The sequence below is a fragment of the Loxodonta africana genome, chromosome 5 (genome assembly GCF_030014295.1).
Source record: "Loxodonta africana isolate mLoxAfr1 chromosome 5, mLoxAfr1.hap2, whole genome shotgun sequence".
Taxonomy (NCBI): Eukaryota; Metazoa; Chordata; class Mammalia; order Proboscidea; family Elephantidae; genus Loxodonta; species Loxodonta africana.
The window spans coordinates 85,577,084-85,592,801 of NC_087346.1; the positions used below are offsets into that span (position 1 = coordinate 85,577,084).

The 15,718-nt window shown below is 36.3% G+C and overlaps 1 protein-coding gene across 2 annotated transcripts in view; it reads left to right on the forward strand.

Annotated features, from left to right (window-relative positions):
• Positions 1–324: 324 nt before the first annotated feature.
• The window catches only part of SULT1E1 (sulfotransferase family 1E member 1), a 40,486-nt gene continuing 25,092 nt past the window's right edge, over positions 325–15,718 (forward strand). Inside the window, exons 1-4 of one of the 2 annotated variants that reach the window (XM_064285733.1) lie at positions 325–476; positions 7,200–7,360; positions 10,419–10,544; positions 11,312–11,409. In XM_064285733.1, coding sequence (XP_064141803.1) covers positions 7,213–7,360; positions 10,419–10,544; positions 11,312–11,409 — 372 coding nt within the window. In that variant the 5' untranslated portion in view covers positions 325–476; positions 7,200–7,212. The remainder of the gene's footprint in view (positions 477–7,199; positions 7,361–10,418; positions 10,545–11,311; positions 11,410–15,718) is intronic. The other variant, XM_010594156.2, reaches the window with a different exon arrangement.

Below are 15,718 nucleotides of genomic sequence, written 5' to 3' on the forward strand. Positions count from 1 at the left end.
TTCAAGGTCAACCCCACCCATGTTATCATTAATCGGTGAGTGAGTTAAGGACTTTCCCTTCCCAATCTCTCTCTTGTTTTGCTCCAGACCCCTTCTCCCTCCCCTTATTCTTCATTTCCTCTCCCTCCCTTTCCCCAAACCCCTGGTGGCTGTAGGCAGACTTAGGAATTTGATTATGAGCAAAGGAAGGAAAGATAACAGCAGAGGCTTCCCATGTCTATGTATGAACAAGCATGACTGTATGGCTACGTGCATCTGTAGGTACGTGTCTATATTTATGCTACTCTATTGCATCTGCTAAGCCAAGCCCCACAATTTAATCTCCACCTCCTTTCCTGGCATTCAGCATAAATACTCACAAGAAACATTCCAAATGCACAAGTGGTTCTCATCTTTTCTGCAGCTAAAAACCTGTGTGGGGATTTGAAGAGGACTGACAAAAGCAGCCAGTTTCTTTCACAGGATCATCTGGCCAGGTTGTATCTTTTTTTTTTTTTTTATATTATTAGTAGAATTAATACTCAGGTTTTAGATATAGAAAATATGGAATATAAATTATACATCACAAAGCTGTTAAAAAGAAAATATACAGAAAATAGATTTCATATTGATATTTTGGTTAACTAACAATATAAAGCATTTAAAGTCTTTTTTAATCATTTCTCTGTGACTTAAAATAGTAGCTTCCCTTTACATAGGGCTTTGCTGTTTCAGGAGCTTTAACATAAAATTGCAATATTGTGGTTACCCTGTAAGTCCTGCACACCGGATTATCCACAGAGCAGTATAGGTAGAAACAGGTAGAGCGGAGCCTGACTTCTAGTCTTGTGTTCATTCCTGTGCAATGCATTGGAAGTGGTCTATTAGCACAGTGGTTCTTGTAAATATGGCTGTTACTTTAAAGACCCTTCAGATAAATGCAGAAGTTCAAAGTCCTTGACAGCTAATTGACAGATAGGTCATTGAGAGAGTATTGCCTAATTTACCTAGGAACCTTTAGTAGAAACTAGAGAGTGCAAAGAGACTTGATGTAAAAATTAAATTTAACAAATATTTCTGAGCACCTACTTTGTGACAGAGACGGTGCTGAGAGTTGGGGTAGCATGATGCACAAAAGGATAGTTTCTGGTCTCTCATTTTTACCCATATGTAGGTTCTTGTTTTGCGCCATGATCTTTCCACTGACGTGTTTCCAAACGCAAACACAAATCCAGCTTGAAAATAAGGAGTTCTCTTTGCACATACTGGAAATGTTTAAAATGGTTGAATGTGAAAGAAAAAGAGGGGTGGTTTGTGTAAATACAGCACATGAGGTGCAAGAGAAAGCAGACTACAAGTTATAGTGGCAGAAATATGTGATGGAAATATGTGTAGCATGAAAGGAAATTAATTCAGAAATTTATGTCGTATAAAATAATTATTAATGTGTGAATATCAGCAAAATTCATTTGATTCAAGCTAGTATACATCTGGGGAAAAGGAAAATTTTGCCTACATAATAATTGCCAACAAATTATACCAGCTGATGTGAAGACAAATAATTAACTAATATTTACAGAATATTTCCCCAGGGGGGAAATGTGCAAATAAGTGGGCAGTTCATTTTTTCTCTCCAACATCTATAATCCAGTCACCTTCCAGTTTATTCTGATTCGTGGCAATCCCATCTACGTCAGAGTAGAACTATGCTCCAAAGGATTTTCAGTGACTGATTTTTTAGAAGTAGATATCACCAGGCCTTTCTTCTGAGGCACCTCTGGGTGGACTTGAACCTCCAACCTTTTGGTTAGCAGTCGAGTGCATTAACCACTGCACACGCACAGGCTCCTCAGCATCTATAGAGTCCACTTAGAAATTAAGATATTAACACTTTTTAGAATGCTTGTCTGAGAAAACATAGCTTTAAATGCAAAGTTGGCCCTGAAATACAGGTCTGTGAAAAACAAAGCTGAGGTTTTAAATCCAAAATGAAGCTTTACTGCTTTCATTTGTCTGTGCCTTCTGTGTCTGATCAGAAAACACTGAAACAGCAGCACCTTTGGATAGAAGTGGAATTCTAAGAGGGCAGGAGTAAGTAAGCGCCATGCATCTCTGCCCTCGTGGTTTGCCAGCACTTATCACAGTGCCTAGGAACAAGTTAGGCACTCTTTCAGAGAGTATTTGCTGGATGAAAGGCAAGTTGGTGGATGGAGGAGGGGAGGATGGAGATGACGAGGAGAGGAGAGGAGAGAGGAAAGAAATACTTGAGGAAGGGAGAGGAAGGAGAGAAGATCTTTCTGCATTTAATCAATAAATCACAGGTTTAAAAATTTTTCGTTGGTGTCTCTGGACAACACTGATCTATATACTCAGGAAATGAAATTGATACTTACTGTCAAACTGAAATGCATCTTTTGAGGAAGAAGAGAGCAGCTAGAGGAAGATGAGAGGATGAATCCATACATTGTGATTTGAGACACTACTAAAAGGAATTAATGAGAAAAGAGATTTTATTATATGATGCCTAGTTTCCTCCAAGACCAAACATTAGCTGTGAGCGGCAACTAGAATTCAGCCAACAAATTAATGATAAGCTACTCCAAGTTGACTACAAGCCAATTCTTACAAACTTGGCTGAACACCAAGAAAGTAGTTCACATTCCTGAATAGAAGGCATTTTTCTGCTATTGAGAGATCTAGTTTGTGAGAGCAAGAAGGGTTGTGGAACAAGCTGATATACTGTTGAGATTGGTCTCTATTCTGGGAATTGGAATCGCATCACTTTGGTGAGATTACATCTGAGGCACCTGAGAGGGAGATATCTGAAAGAATAGAGATTGCCCTGAGGGACTGAGTTTTTTTTCCATTTAAGAACATTCATGGCAAGAACATTCATGACTAGTCTTGTTTCGTGGTTTCCAAAGCATATGTTAAGCCATTCTTTCCTTAAAAACACTTTCATGATGCCTCTCTTCTGTTGTGAAATCTGGGGCCAAGACAAAATGAATGTCATGCTGGTTTGCCCCAGAGAACATTAGAGGCAAACAAGTCAGAGCAAAAGTCACATTAGGTATGTCCAGATTTCACACTGTCCAGTAAGAAAGTAAGTGAGATTACTGACTTTGAGTTTTTTCAGATCACCCTTTGGAATTTTTTCCAACACATATTTTCCCTGCTTTGAATCAAAATGTTACATGTGATGTATATTGTTATTGTTAACTGCAGACTTAATGCTCTATTAGCTGTATTGTTATATAGTTGAATGAGATTGACATAATAATAATATAAGCTCATATTTATTAAACATTTACATTTTGGCTAGGTTTGTTCTCTCATCTAATTCATAATAACTATTTCAGGGAAGAATTATTATTACTATTATTATCATCATATTTTACAGATGGAGCCCTGATGGTGAAGTAGTTATATGTTTAGCTGCTAACCAAAAGATTGACAGTTTGAATCCCCCAGCCTCTCCTTGGAAACCCTATGGGGCAATTCTACTCTCTCCTACAGGGTCACTATGAGTTTTTTTTTTCTTTCTTTCTTTTTACAGATAAAAAAATGGAGCTTAAGTAATTTGCCAAGGTTTAAAAAAGAAAAAAAAAAAAAAAGCAACAAAAACTCTTGCTGTAGAGCTGATTCCGACTCATAGCGACCCTACAGGACAGATTAGAACAACCCCATAGAGTTTTCAAGGAATTCCAGCTGGATTCAAATTGCCGGCCTTTTGGCTGGCAGACATACCTCTTAATCACTACGCCACCAAGTTTTCCTTGCCAAGGTTACACGGCTTCAAGTAGCAGACTTAGGGTTTAAAATCGGGTGGTCTACTCTAGAGCCCAAGCTTTTAATAACTATACTCTGGTTCTGTGTACATTAATCATTTGAACTAATACGAAAGTGAAACTTTTTGAACATGTGTTTCTTGTTATAGGAACACCTTTAAATATTTAGTTAATGGCACTAATCATGCAAAAAATTTGACACATTTGATTATATGAACACTTAAATTTCTATATATCATTTAAAAAGTTAAAATAAATATCAATATAAGAGGAAAAACTACTGATATTGTCAACATATAAATCAATGGTAAATTATTATTTATAAATCAATTAGAAATAGGTGACAATACAGGTGGGCAAAATGGTCAAAATGATTAAAATAACTGATACATTTATGAAATGTGAAAACATACGAAAAGATACAAAACACTACAATACAGATAAAAAAAAGAATTATCATCTCAGATTACAAAAAAATAAACACCCAGTATTGGTGAAGATTTGAGAAAATAGATAATTTTATACATTGTGCAAATTGTTACAACCTTTTAGCGATTTGCTAAAAATAAAATCATCAATATTTTTCATACACCTACCTTTTAACTCAACAATTTAATTGACCCTGCAGGATAAGTGTACAAAGACATCTGCTCCAAGATGTTCATTGCATTGCTGTTTTATATTTGTAAAAACTGGAAACAAAAGAGGTTTCGATCAATAATGGATTGTATCATCTGCGGTACAGTCGGCATTCTATATCCGCAGGCTCCACGTTTGTGGATTCAACGCACCATGGATCAAAAATATTTAAAAAAACAAAGAAAGTTCCAAAAAACTCTTGAATTTGTCCCATGCCCAGCACTATGCTAAATCCACATGAATTAAATGATGTCTATTTTTAGGCATACTCTGGAAACCCTGATGGTGCAGTGGTTAAGAGCTACGGCTGCTAACCAAAAGACTGACAGTTCAAATCCACCAGGTGCTCCTCGGATCCTCTATGGGGCAGTTCTACTCTTCTCTATACGGTCGCTATGAGTCGGAATCCACCCCACAGCAGCGGGTTTTCTTTGGTGGGCATACCCCTCTGTAGCCTCCCACCACTACACAAATCCTTAGTCTCTCTCCAGCATTCCTTGTCTGAACATTGTTTGTCTTAAGTCTTGTCATTATCCCCTAAACAATATGGTATAGCAACTATTTACATAGCATTTACATTGTATTAGGTGCAATGAGTAATCTCGAGATGATTATATGGGAGGATGTGCATAGGTTATATGCAAATACTATGCCATTTTATATAAAGAACTTGAGCATCTTCAGATTTTGGTATCCACAGAGAGTCATGGAGGAACAACTGTACATTCATAATATGGACTGCAATGTGTCATCTATAACAATAAAAACAATATCTGTATATCGAAAACAAATTATGCACACATTACATAGTTTGATGAAACTTAGATAATAGAAGGAATGCAAAGTATAACATAATTAAGTTCTGATGCACCTATGTGTAGATTTCATGTGTATTTAAATACTTGGAAGTATAAGTACATACTATCAACAGTTAGTTATTATCTCTTAAGAATAAAGAGTATGATTTCATTTTCTCTGTACCATTTAATTTTTTCAACAATTATGCTATCAGATCTAAAATAATTACAGTTATGTTTGTATTTACAGGTATATGTCTACATATATGTATAAATGTGTGCTTGTTTAGTCTTTTTTGCATAAGATAGGTGTGGTTTCTGTTCTCATGGAACTGGGTACAGAACAAAAATAACCTGAGTTGATAATGGTGTCTGCTTTTTCCTAGAATTTTGTGACATGTAAATAAGATTATATAGTAAAACTTTTGATCCCTGACAAAAAGTGTCTGATAAATAACATCCATTTTCCTTCTTCCTGTGGTTGTAGAAAGAGGAAATATGCACTTTTTGCCAGGAAGGTCAGTTGCAAGTTTTTTTTTTTTTTTAATAGCCAACCAGCAGTTTGAACTAGGTTCTGAACTAGATCATGACCATAAAAATGAAAAAGAGGGGAAAATATCAAAAATGGAATTAATGGCATTTTAAATGGTACCAGGTTTTGGTGAGAAAGAGTTAGGAGACAACATCTGTAGGCTTTCTTCTCTAGTGTGCAACCTATGAATGTAGTAAGGAAAGCACAGCCAGAGGTCTTTGGTATAAGTAAATGGTCAAATTATTTGGTTTGTAAGACCCTTATCTTTCTAAAATTCTACCATCAGATATTTCTTGCTTTGAATTTATCCATTTGTTACACTGTCTACTAATTTTATTTGCCTTTTACAATGCATCTATCATGGATTGTGACTCTCTGTATTAAAAGAAATACAGTGGGTAGCTTAAAGAATCATTTTCTCTGAGAGTCCCCTGTTATAATACAAACTCACTAGAAAAGAAAATAAAGCCACAACAGTCACTAATGTATAAATATAAGACAATTTACTGGACAACTTTTTGAAAAAGATAAACTAGACGGAGATATAAAACTAGAGGGAGATATTAAATAGCTAGTGTCAAGGAAGGGCAAGATTTGTTTAGGCATTATATCACAAACTCAAAATAAGGCAAGTGTGGGCAGTTGAAAAAAGGCACCAAAGGCAGTAGAAAGCCAGTGAAGAAAAGCTTGCTGAACTAAAACTTCTATGACTAGCTGAATATTAAGTGGATTTTCCTGGGATCAGGAGATGAATAATCAAATTATAACCTTGCTAGACCTTGCTATTTTCAGGTAAGTTACTCAGTTGGAATGTCCACTACTTTATTGATCAAGTGAGAAGAAAAGTAAAGGTATGTTAGAGGTCACAGTCAGAAACTTCTGTGCTCTCAAAAATCTGTATCTTAGATATACCCATGAAAATGTCACTAATTTCATCTGTTTTACAATACATTCACCAATCATTTGAATTATTTTCATGAAATGGAACACATTTAGGGATCTAAGAAGCCCTGACTTTAAGCTCTGACAATAACTATCAAATGTGATCAACAATCTTTATTGTTATTTAATGTTTGTATAATTGAACTCTGGCAAATATTGTTATATTTCTGGACTTCTAAGTCTTTTTATATGCCCCATCAATTTTCATAGCGAAATTACAGGTTCTGTTGTTTTCATTTATTGTAGAACTTATTTATATCATACATTTTTACTTAGTTAAGCATTTTATTTTATAATGTCTCTTCCTTATTATTTTATATATTAGAACTATCTTCCTGGTAGCGTTAGACACTCTTCAAGCACAAAGACCATACCATATGCTTCTTTAATAAGCTTTTACTCCATATACCCAGCAACTGGGATGAGCTAGTATGTAGGAGGACCTCAATATATGTAATTATTATTGGCGTTAAAATATTTGAAAATCTATATAAAGCAGAAAATTTAACTTTGTTCTTGCAGTTACCACTCTGTGATGGATTCTTCCAAATCTGAGTATGCTGAAAAACTTTGCAATGTCCGTGGACTTATAATATACAAAGATTTTGCTAAAAATTGGGATAATGTGGAGGCATTCCAGGCAAGGCCAGATGATCTCCTTATTGCCACCTATCCCAAATCTGGTAAGTATCCTTGATATGTCAGCATTGTTCCTTTTTCAACTAGAAATGATAAAGTCAGTTTGAATGGTAAATATCATGGAGTTCATTTCTTACACATTCATCTTCCAGCTAATTGCCCAAATTAAATGAAGAATAACTTTGATATAGACATAGAAAAGAAGCATGTTATCCCCCAGTTCCATGCTCACAATCTATACCTATAAACTGAGCAGCACTTTGACAAATAAATATTTTTGGTCAAATTGGAAATGTACTCAGTATAGATGGATGAATATAAAAGCTTAACTATAAAACAACTGCAATTCAAACTACAAACTGCTTAGCTTAGGTCATTAATGTTATCTTTGTTGTTGTTGTTGTTAGGTGCTGTCGAGTTAGTTTCAACTCATAGCAACCTTATGTACAACAGAACAAAACACTGTCTGGTCCTGTGCCATCCTCACAATTATTGTTATGCTTGAGCCCATTGTTGCAGCCACTGTGTCAATTCATCTTGTTGAGGGTCTTCCTCTTTTTCTCTGACCTTCTACTTTACCAAACATAATGTCCTTTTACAGGGACTGATCCCTCCAGATAACATGTCCAAAGTATGTGAGACAAAGTTTCACCATTCTTGCTTCTAAGAAGCATTCTGGTTGTACTTATTCCAAGACAGATTTGTTTATTCTTTTAGAAGTCCAGGGTATATTCAATATTCTCCAGCACCAAAATTCATAGGCGTTAATTCTTCTTCAGTCTTCCTTATTCATCATCCAGCTAAATATACAATGTTGCCTTTATGTATACAAAATACTTTTAAATACGTCTATAAATTCTTAAAAAAACTCTTTTATCTAACCAGTTCCTCAACTTTAAAGCCATCTACAAAACACCACTTTTAAGCAATATATTTTTTTTTTTAATTAACTCAACATTGTTGATACTTCTGGCTCATACAATCATAAAAAAAAAAAAATACAGAAATTACAATGATCCAATCCAGACTTTTCCATTTGGTTGTTCCATTAGCACTTAAAAATAAACTTGCCAAATATTAAACTCATTATCTTCGATTACCCTAACCCTAAAACTGTGTTTCTACTTCTCTTTCCTGTCTGGATCAAAGACAGAACCATATCAGTTCTGTTAGTCTCCAAGGGCTGCTGTAACAAAACGCCACAAACTAGATGGCTTCCAAGGACAGAAATGTATTGTCTCAAAGGTCTGGAAAGTAGGAGTCCAAATCATCTTGCCTTCTAGGCCATTGCTCCCCCCAAAGTTGGGGGGAAATTCTTTGTTTTCTCTCCCCATTCTTGTAGCCCCAGGCATCCCTTGGCTTTAGATACAAAAACTCATCCCAAAGAAGTTCACATTCGCAGGTACCAATGATTTATGACTTCGACATATCTTTTAGGGGGACACAATTCAGCCCAAAACACCAGTCATCCAAAAAAGAAACCTTAGAGCAATTCTAAATTCAATTCCTTTGCTTCTACATCTCCCATATTCAATCAATCAGAATGTTTTGCCCATTCAGTCTCTTACAAAATTTTTTGGCTCCCCTTTCATTTTCCTCTCATTGCATTGAACTATCTTTTCTGCCACTAAAAGAATTCTTCAAAAACACAGTTCTGATAACCTTGTTCTCTTCTTTAATGTGTATCAATGCCATTTCATAACTGTTAGAAAACAACTCAAACTCTTTAGGATGTACTGTTGCTCTTGTGGGCCATCAAGTTGATTCTGACTCATAGTAACCCCACAGAATAGATTAGAACTGCCCCATAGGGTTTCCTAGACCATAATCTTTACAGAAGCGGATAGCCAGGTTTTTTCTACCATGAAGTTAAGTGGCTGGTAGTTTGGAACTGCCCACCTTTTGGTTAGCAAACTAGCACTTAACCATTGTGCCATCAAGTCTCTTTTAGCATGAACTACAGTTTAGGTGTTGCTTGGCACTTTATGGTATTTTATGGGTGGTGCCTCTTTGCTTTTGTAAACTCATCCCCACTCATCTCTTCAGGTAGACTCTTTGTTTTAAGCTTTATTATCTATTTCCATTTCTTTTCCTTACCATTATACCATTGTTGTGGTCCTGGGGTGGTGTGAAGGTCTCTCACATGGCTCTTAACCGAAAGGTTGGCAGTTTTAATCCATCCAGTGGCACTGTGAAAGAAAGGTCTGGTAATCTGTTCCCATAAAAGATTCCAGCCAGAAAAATGGTATGGAGCAGGTGTACTCTGTAACACACAAGGTCACCATGAGTTAGAATAGACTCCACAGCAGTGGGTATGCCATTCTTAAGTACCTGGCCTCTGGGTTGAAAAAAAAAAAAAAGTCCTCTGCTTGCTAGAAACCTTTCATACCTCACACAGCTAGAGAATTTATGCCACTGTTTAGAGCTCAGTCCAATTATCATGTATTTTGAAGGTATTTCTTGTCCAAAAGTCACAGCAGCTGCAGAAGCAGCAGTCTGAGGTATATGTTCCTCCCTTGCAGTCTTTTAAATTTTTGTGTCAATCTATATTATAACATATTGAGAAGGAAGTGTTGCAATTATTGAACATTTTCTGACTCTTCAAAAGGCCTTTGGCCACCTTACTGCAGAGACTAGATATACTATTTTCTATATCCTCTGAACTAGCACCCAACCTGAGACAGTAGACTTTCAGTAGTTTGTGGTAGAAGCATGCTTGAGTCCATCACTGTTAGTCAAGTCTCCTTACTTTTTAGAAGTAAAAACTGAAGGCTAAAACTGTTATCAGCTTGCTGAGTGTTACAACTCTTCACGGGCAAATTTGAAATCATTTTCTAGGTGTCTCTTATTACAGTCCAATCCCATTATTACAATATCCATCCTTAATTTATTGAGGTTATATTTGGGTCAGTTAAGTATTTTTGGAAATATTTATTTTCTCTCCTGGATATTCTGACACCCTTCGAATAACATTGCATTTGTACCTTCCAATAACATTGCATTGGTATCTTCCTAATTTATCCATCCAAAAATCTGGCACTGCGTTCATTAGCTCTGCACTGTCAGTGGGAGACTCATACTAAGTATGCTTCATTTTTACAGGTACAACCTGGGTTAGTGAGATTGTAGACTTGATCTATAAAGAAGGTAATGTTGAAAAGTGCAAAGAAGATGTCATTTTTAATCGAATACCTTTCTTGGAATGCAAAAATGAAGAGCACTTTGATGGTAATGTTCAAGTTGATTTTAAAAGCTATACTCACGTATTTTAACTTGTGGATATAAATAGTGCAAGAAATGAAATTATAAACTAGGGTGGAATTAGAATTATGTCTTCTCCATAGGACAGCATGTGAGTTTAACTTTATAACTTGAGAGGGTTTCAGCATTTGTCTGAAACAGAGGAAAAAAGGACAGCTTTTATATGTCTTCAACGAAGCCTACTTATACATGAGCACTCATTTGGCAGAACCTCATAATACTTTAAATACTGGGAAAATGCCTATATATTTTCAGTTATATATCAAAAAGGATATTAATTACAGGTTATTTTAATATTCTGAAAAATTGGGAACAACCTAAATGTTAATCAATAATATGGTATAATAATACTATGAAATAATTAAAAAATTTAGGATGATCTATGCTTAGTGGCATTGTAGGTTGTGTAAAATATATTAAAGCAATTGGAAAATTTAAAAACATCTCATCTATGTGTAGAGTATTTGTGTGACTGTGAGTCTGGGCCGATAGATACATATGGAAAGCTGTTTACCAAAATGTTAATAATGATTATTCTTGTGAGATAAAATATTATTTGATTTGATTTTTTTCTCTACAATTTCATCTATCTATAACATTCTTTATAGTAGGTTTATATTGTTATTTTAACACAATATAGTCTTAAGTTACATCTACTTTAAAATAATATGTGTCTATATAAATGTTTATAATTTTTAAACTTGTTTAACATTCATTTTCTTGCTTTAAATCAGGAATAAAACAATTAGAAAATATGGCATCTCCTAGGATAGTAAAGACTCATCTACCACCTGAATATCTTCCAGTCTCATTCTGGGAAAAGAATTGCAAGGTAACCAGAGTCACGTGTTCCTAGAACTTTATCCAATTCAAAGAAATTTAAGAGTGATAAAGTCAGTATCATCTTTAAGTGTGCCTTATGCACACTTGTGTATTTATTCTGTCATTGAATCTATAGGAATTTAATACATTGTACACGTAATACACATATTATACATAATCTATGTAAATATAATATGTGAGTTATAGTCGGTATAATTACTGAATCATTTCAATTCCAAGTATTCCATTTACCATCAGAGAGGATTCTAAGAAAATGAGCTAAACTTTCTGAGCCTTAGTTTCCTCATCTGTAAAAGAAGAAGAATAATAGTATCCTTTCTACAGGGCTGTTATAAGGATCGAATGAAATAATGCTTGCAAAGAGGACACCACAGAGCCTAACATGTTGCAAACACTCATAAATGGTAGCTGCTTTTGTATTTGTTGTTTCTAATCGTATCCAAGGCTCTCTTTTAATAAAATATTGTGTTTGGAATTGTGGGGCAAAAAAACCAGACAACGATCTTAAGTAGCTAATAGTACAGTACAGCAGAAAAGATATGGACATATATACCTATAAAAAATTTTCTTCTGGCATATAGCATTTATTGAGTGCTTATCATGTACCAGGGCTGTAAGAATTAACAAGCCACATGTCATACTTATCCTCACGGACACATCATCCGTTGGAGGAAAGGGAAAAGAAAACAGACAAAAGAATAGGTGTTGTAGGTCTCTAAGAGCCCTGGTGGCTCAGTGTTTAAGTGCCGGGCTGCTAACCAAGAGGTCAGAAGTTCAAACCCATCAGCTAAAAAGATGTGACAGTCTGCTTCTGTAAGGATTACAGCCTTGGAGCCTTGAGAACACAGCTCTACTCTTTCCTATAGGGTGGCTATGAGTTAGAATCGACTAGATGGCAATGGGTTTGATTTTTTTTTAAATAAGTGTGTTCCGTAGGTAAGTAAAAAGTTCTATTCTAAACACTGGGGGCAGAGAAGGCACCTAGTGGTAAGTAACATCTTGGCTGATATTTGAAGCAGGCATATGAGTTATTTTTTGCCACCCCATAAACAATTAAGGATGGAGCTGAAATCAGTTCAGTTGACTAGAAGGTTGAGCGTACATGCTGGCAGGATGAATGAAGGGAGATAAGCAGGGGATTGAATATAAGAGGCTTTAGAAGTTATCTTAGTTGCCTGGTGCTGCCATAATAGAAATACCACAAGTAGGTGGCTTTAAAGAGCAGAAATTTATTTCCTCACAGTTCTAAAAGTCTAAAACAGTGTGTTGGCTGTGTTGGTTTATTTTGTGGGACTTTCTTCCAGTTTCTGGTGTCTGTTGGTGATGCTTGGTGTTCCTTTGCTTGTAGACAGGTCCTCATACAGTGTCTATCTTCCCACTGAGTGAATTTCTGTGTCCATCTTTTTTTTAATAATCCAGGAGTAATTAGGTTTAGGACCCATCCTATACTGATATGATCTAATTAACATAACAAAACAACCTTATTTCCAGCCTCTACAGATATAGGGGCCAGGACTTCAGTGCATATTTTTTGGACGCACTATTCAACCCATTGTCCAGTCTCTTCCATGTCTGATGAGTTGTCTTCGGGCATAGTTCCTGTCCTGGGCCAACAGAAGGTTTGGGGACTATGACCACTGGGATTCCTCTAGTCTCAGTCAGACCATTAAGTCTGGTCTTTTTATGAGAATTTGGGGTCTGCATTCCACTGTTCTCCTGCTCCCTCAGGGGTTCTCTGTTGAGCTCCCTATCAGGGCAGTCTTCGGTTGTGGCCAGGCACCATGTAGTTCTTCTGGTCTCAGGATGATGTAAGTCTCTAGTTCATGTGGCCCTTTCTGTCTCTTGGGCTCTTAGTTGTCGTGTGACCTTGGTGTTCTTCATTCTCCTTTGATCCAGGTGGGTTGAGACCAATTGATGCATCTTAGATGGCCACTTGTTAGCATTTAAGACCCCAGACGACACATTTCAAAGTGGGATGCAGAATGTTTTCATAATAGTATTGTTTTGCCAATTGACTTAGAAGTACCCTCAAACCATGTTCCCCAGAACCCCGCCCCTGCTCCGCTGACCTTTGAAGCATTCATTTTATCCCGGAAACTTCTTTGCTTTTGGTCCAGTCCAGTTGGCTGACCTTCCATGTGTTGAGTATTGTCCTTCCCTTCACCTAAAGTAGTTCTTATCTACTAACTAATCAGTAAATAACCCTCTCCCACCCTCCCGTCCTCATAACCACAAAAGTATGTGTTCTTCTCAGTTGATACTATTTCTCAAAATCTTATAATACTGGTCTTCTACAATATTTGTCCTTTTGCCTCTGACTAATTTCGCTCAGCATAATGCCTTCCAGGTTCCTCCATGTTATGAAATGTTTCACAGATTCATCACTGTTCTTTATTGATGCGAAGTATTCCATTGTGTGAATATACCACAATTTATTTACCCATTCATCCGTTGATGGACACCTTGGTTGCTTCCAGCTTTTTACTATTGTAAACAGTGCTGCAATAAACATGGGTGTGCATACATCTGTTTGTGTGAAGGCTCTTGTTTCTCTAGGGTGTATTCCGAGGAGTGGGATTTCTGGGTTGTATGGTAGTTCTGTTTCTAACTGTTTAAGATAACGCCAGATAGATTTCCAAAGTGGTTGTACCATTTGACATTCCCACCAGCAGTGTATAAGAGTTCCAATCTCTCTGCAGCCTCTCCAACATTTATTATTTTGTGTTTCTTGGATTAATGCCAGCCTTGTTGGAGTGAGATGGAATTTCATCGTAGTTTTAATCTGCATTTCTCTAATGGCTAATGATTGAGAGAATTTTCTCATGTATCTGTTAGCTGCCTGAACATCTTCTTTAGTGAAGTGCTTGTTCATATCCTTTGCCCACTTCTTGATTGGGTTGTTTGTCTTTTTGTGGTTGAGTTTTGACAGAATCATATAGATTTTAGAGATCAGGCACTGGTCGGAGATGTCATAGCTGAAAATTCTTTCTCAGTCTGTAGGTGGTCTTTTTACTCTTTTGGTGAAGTCTTTAGATGAGCATAGGTGTTTGATTTTGAGGAGCTCCCAGTTATCTGGTTTCTCTTTGTCATTTTTAGTAATGTTTTGTATTGTGTTTATGCCTTGTATTAGGGCTCCTAACATTGTCCCTATCTTTTCTTCCATGATCTTTATCGTTTTAGTCTTTATGTTTAGGTCTTTGATCCACTCGGAGTTAGTTTTTGTGCATGGTGTGAGGTATGGGTCCTGTTTCATTTTTTTGCAAATGGATATGCAGTTATGCGAGCACCATTTGTTAAAAAGACTATCTTTTCCCCAATTAACTGACACTGGGCCTTTGTCAAATATCAGCTGCTCATATGTGGATGGATTTATATCTGGGTTCTCAATTCTGTTCCACTGGTCTATGTGCCTGTTGTTGTACCAATACCAGGCTGTTTTGACTACTGTGGCTGTATAATAGGTTCTGAAATCAGGTAGAGTGAGGCCTCCCACTTTCTTCTTCTTTTTCAGTAATGTTTTATTATCCGGGACTTCTTTCCCTTCCATATGAAGTTGATGATTTTTTTCTCCATCACATTAAAAAATGTCATTGGAATTTGGATCGGAAGTGCACTGTATGTATCGATTGCTTTTGGTAGAATAGACATTTTTACTCTGTTAAGTCTTCCTATCCATGAGCAAGGTCTGTTTTTTCACTTAAGTAGGTCCTTTTTAGTTTCTTGTAGTACTACTTTGTAGTTTTTTTCGTATAGGTCTCTTACATCCTTGGCAAGATTTATTCCTAAGTATTTTATCTTCTTGGGGGCTACTGTGAATGGTATTGATTTGAGATTTCCTCTTCGATGTTCTTTTTGTTGATGTAGAGGAATCCAAGTGATTTTTGTATATTTATCTAATAACCTGAGACTCTGCCAAACTCTTCTATTAGTTTCAGTAGTTTTCTGGAGGATTCCTTAGGGTTTTCTGTGTATAAGATCATGTCATCTGCAAATAGACATAATTTTACTTCCTCCTTGTCAATCCGGATGCCTTTTATTTCGTTGTCTAGCCTAATTGCCCTGGCTAGGACTTCTAACATGATGTTGAATAAGAGCGGTGATAAAGGGCATCCTTGTCTGGTTCCCGTTCTCAAGGGAAATGCTTTCAGGCTCTCTCCATTTAGAATGATGCTGGCTGTTGGCTTTGCATAGATGCCCTTTATTATGTTGAGCAATTTTCCTTCAATTCCTATTTTGGTGAGAGTTTTTATCATAAATGGGTGTTGGACTTTGTCAAATGCCTTTTCTGCATCAATTGA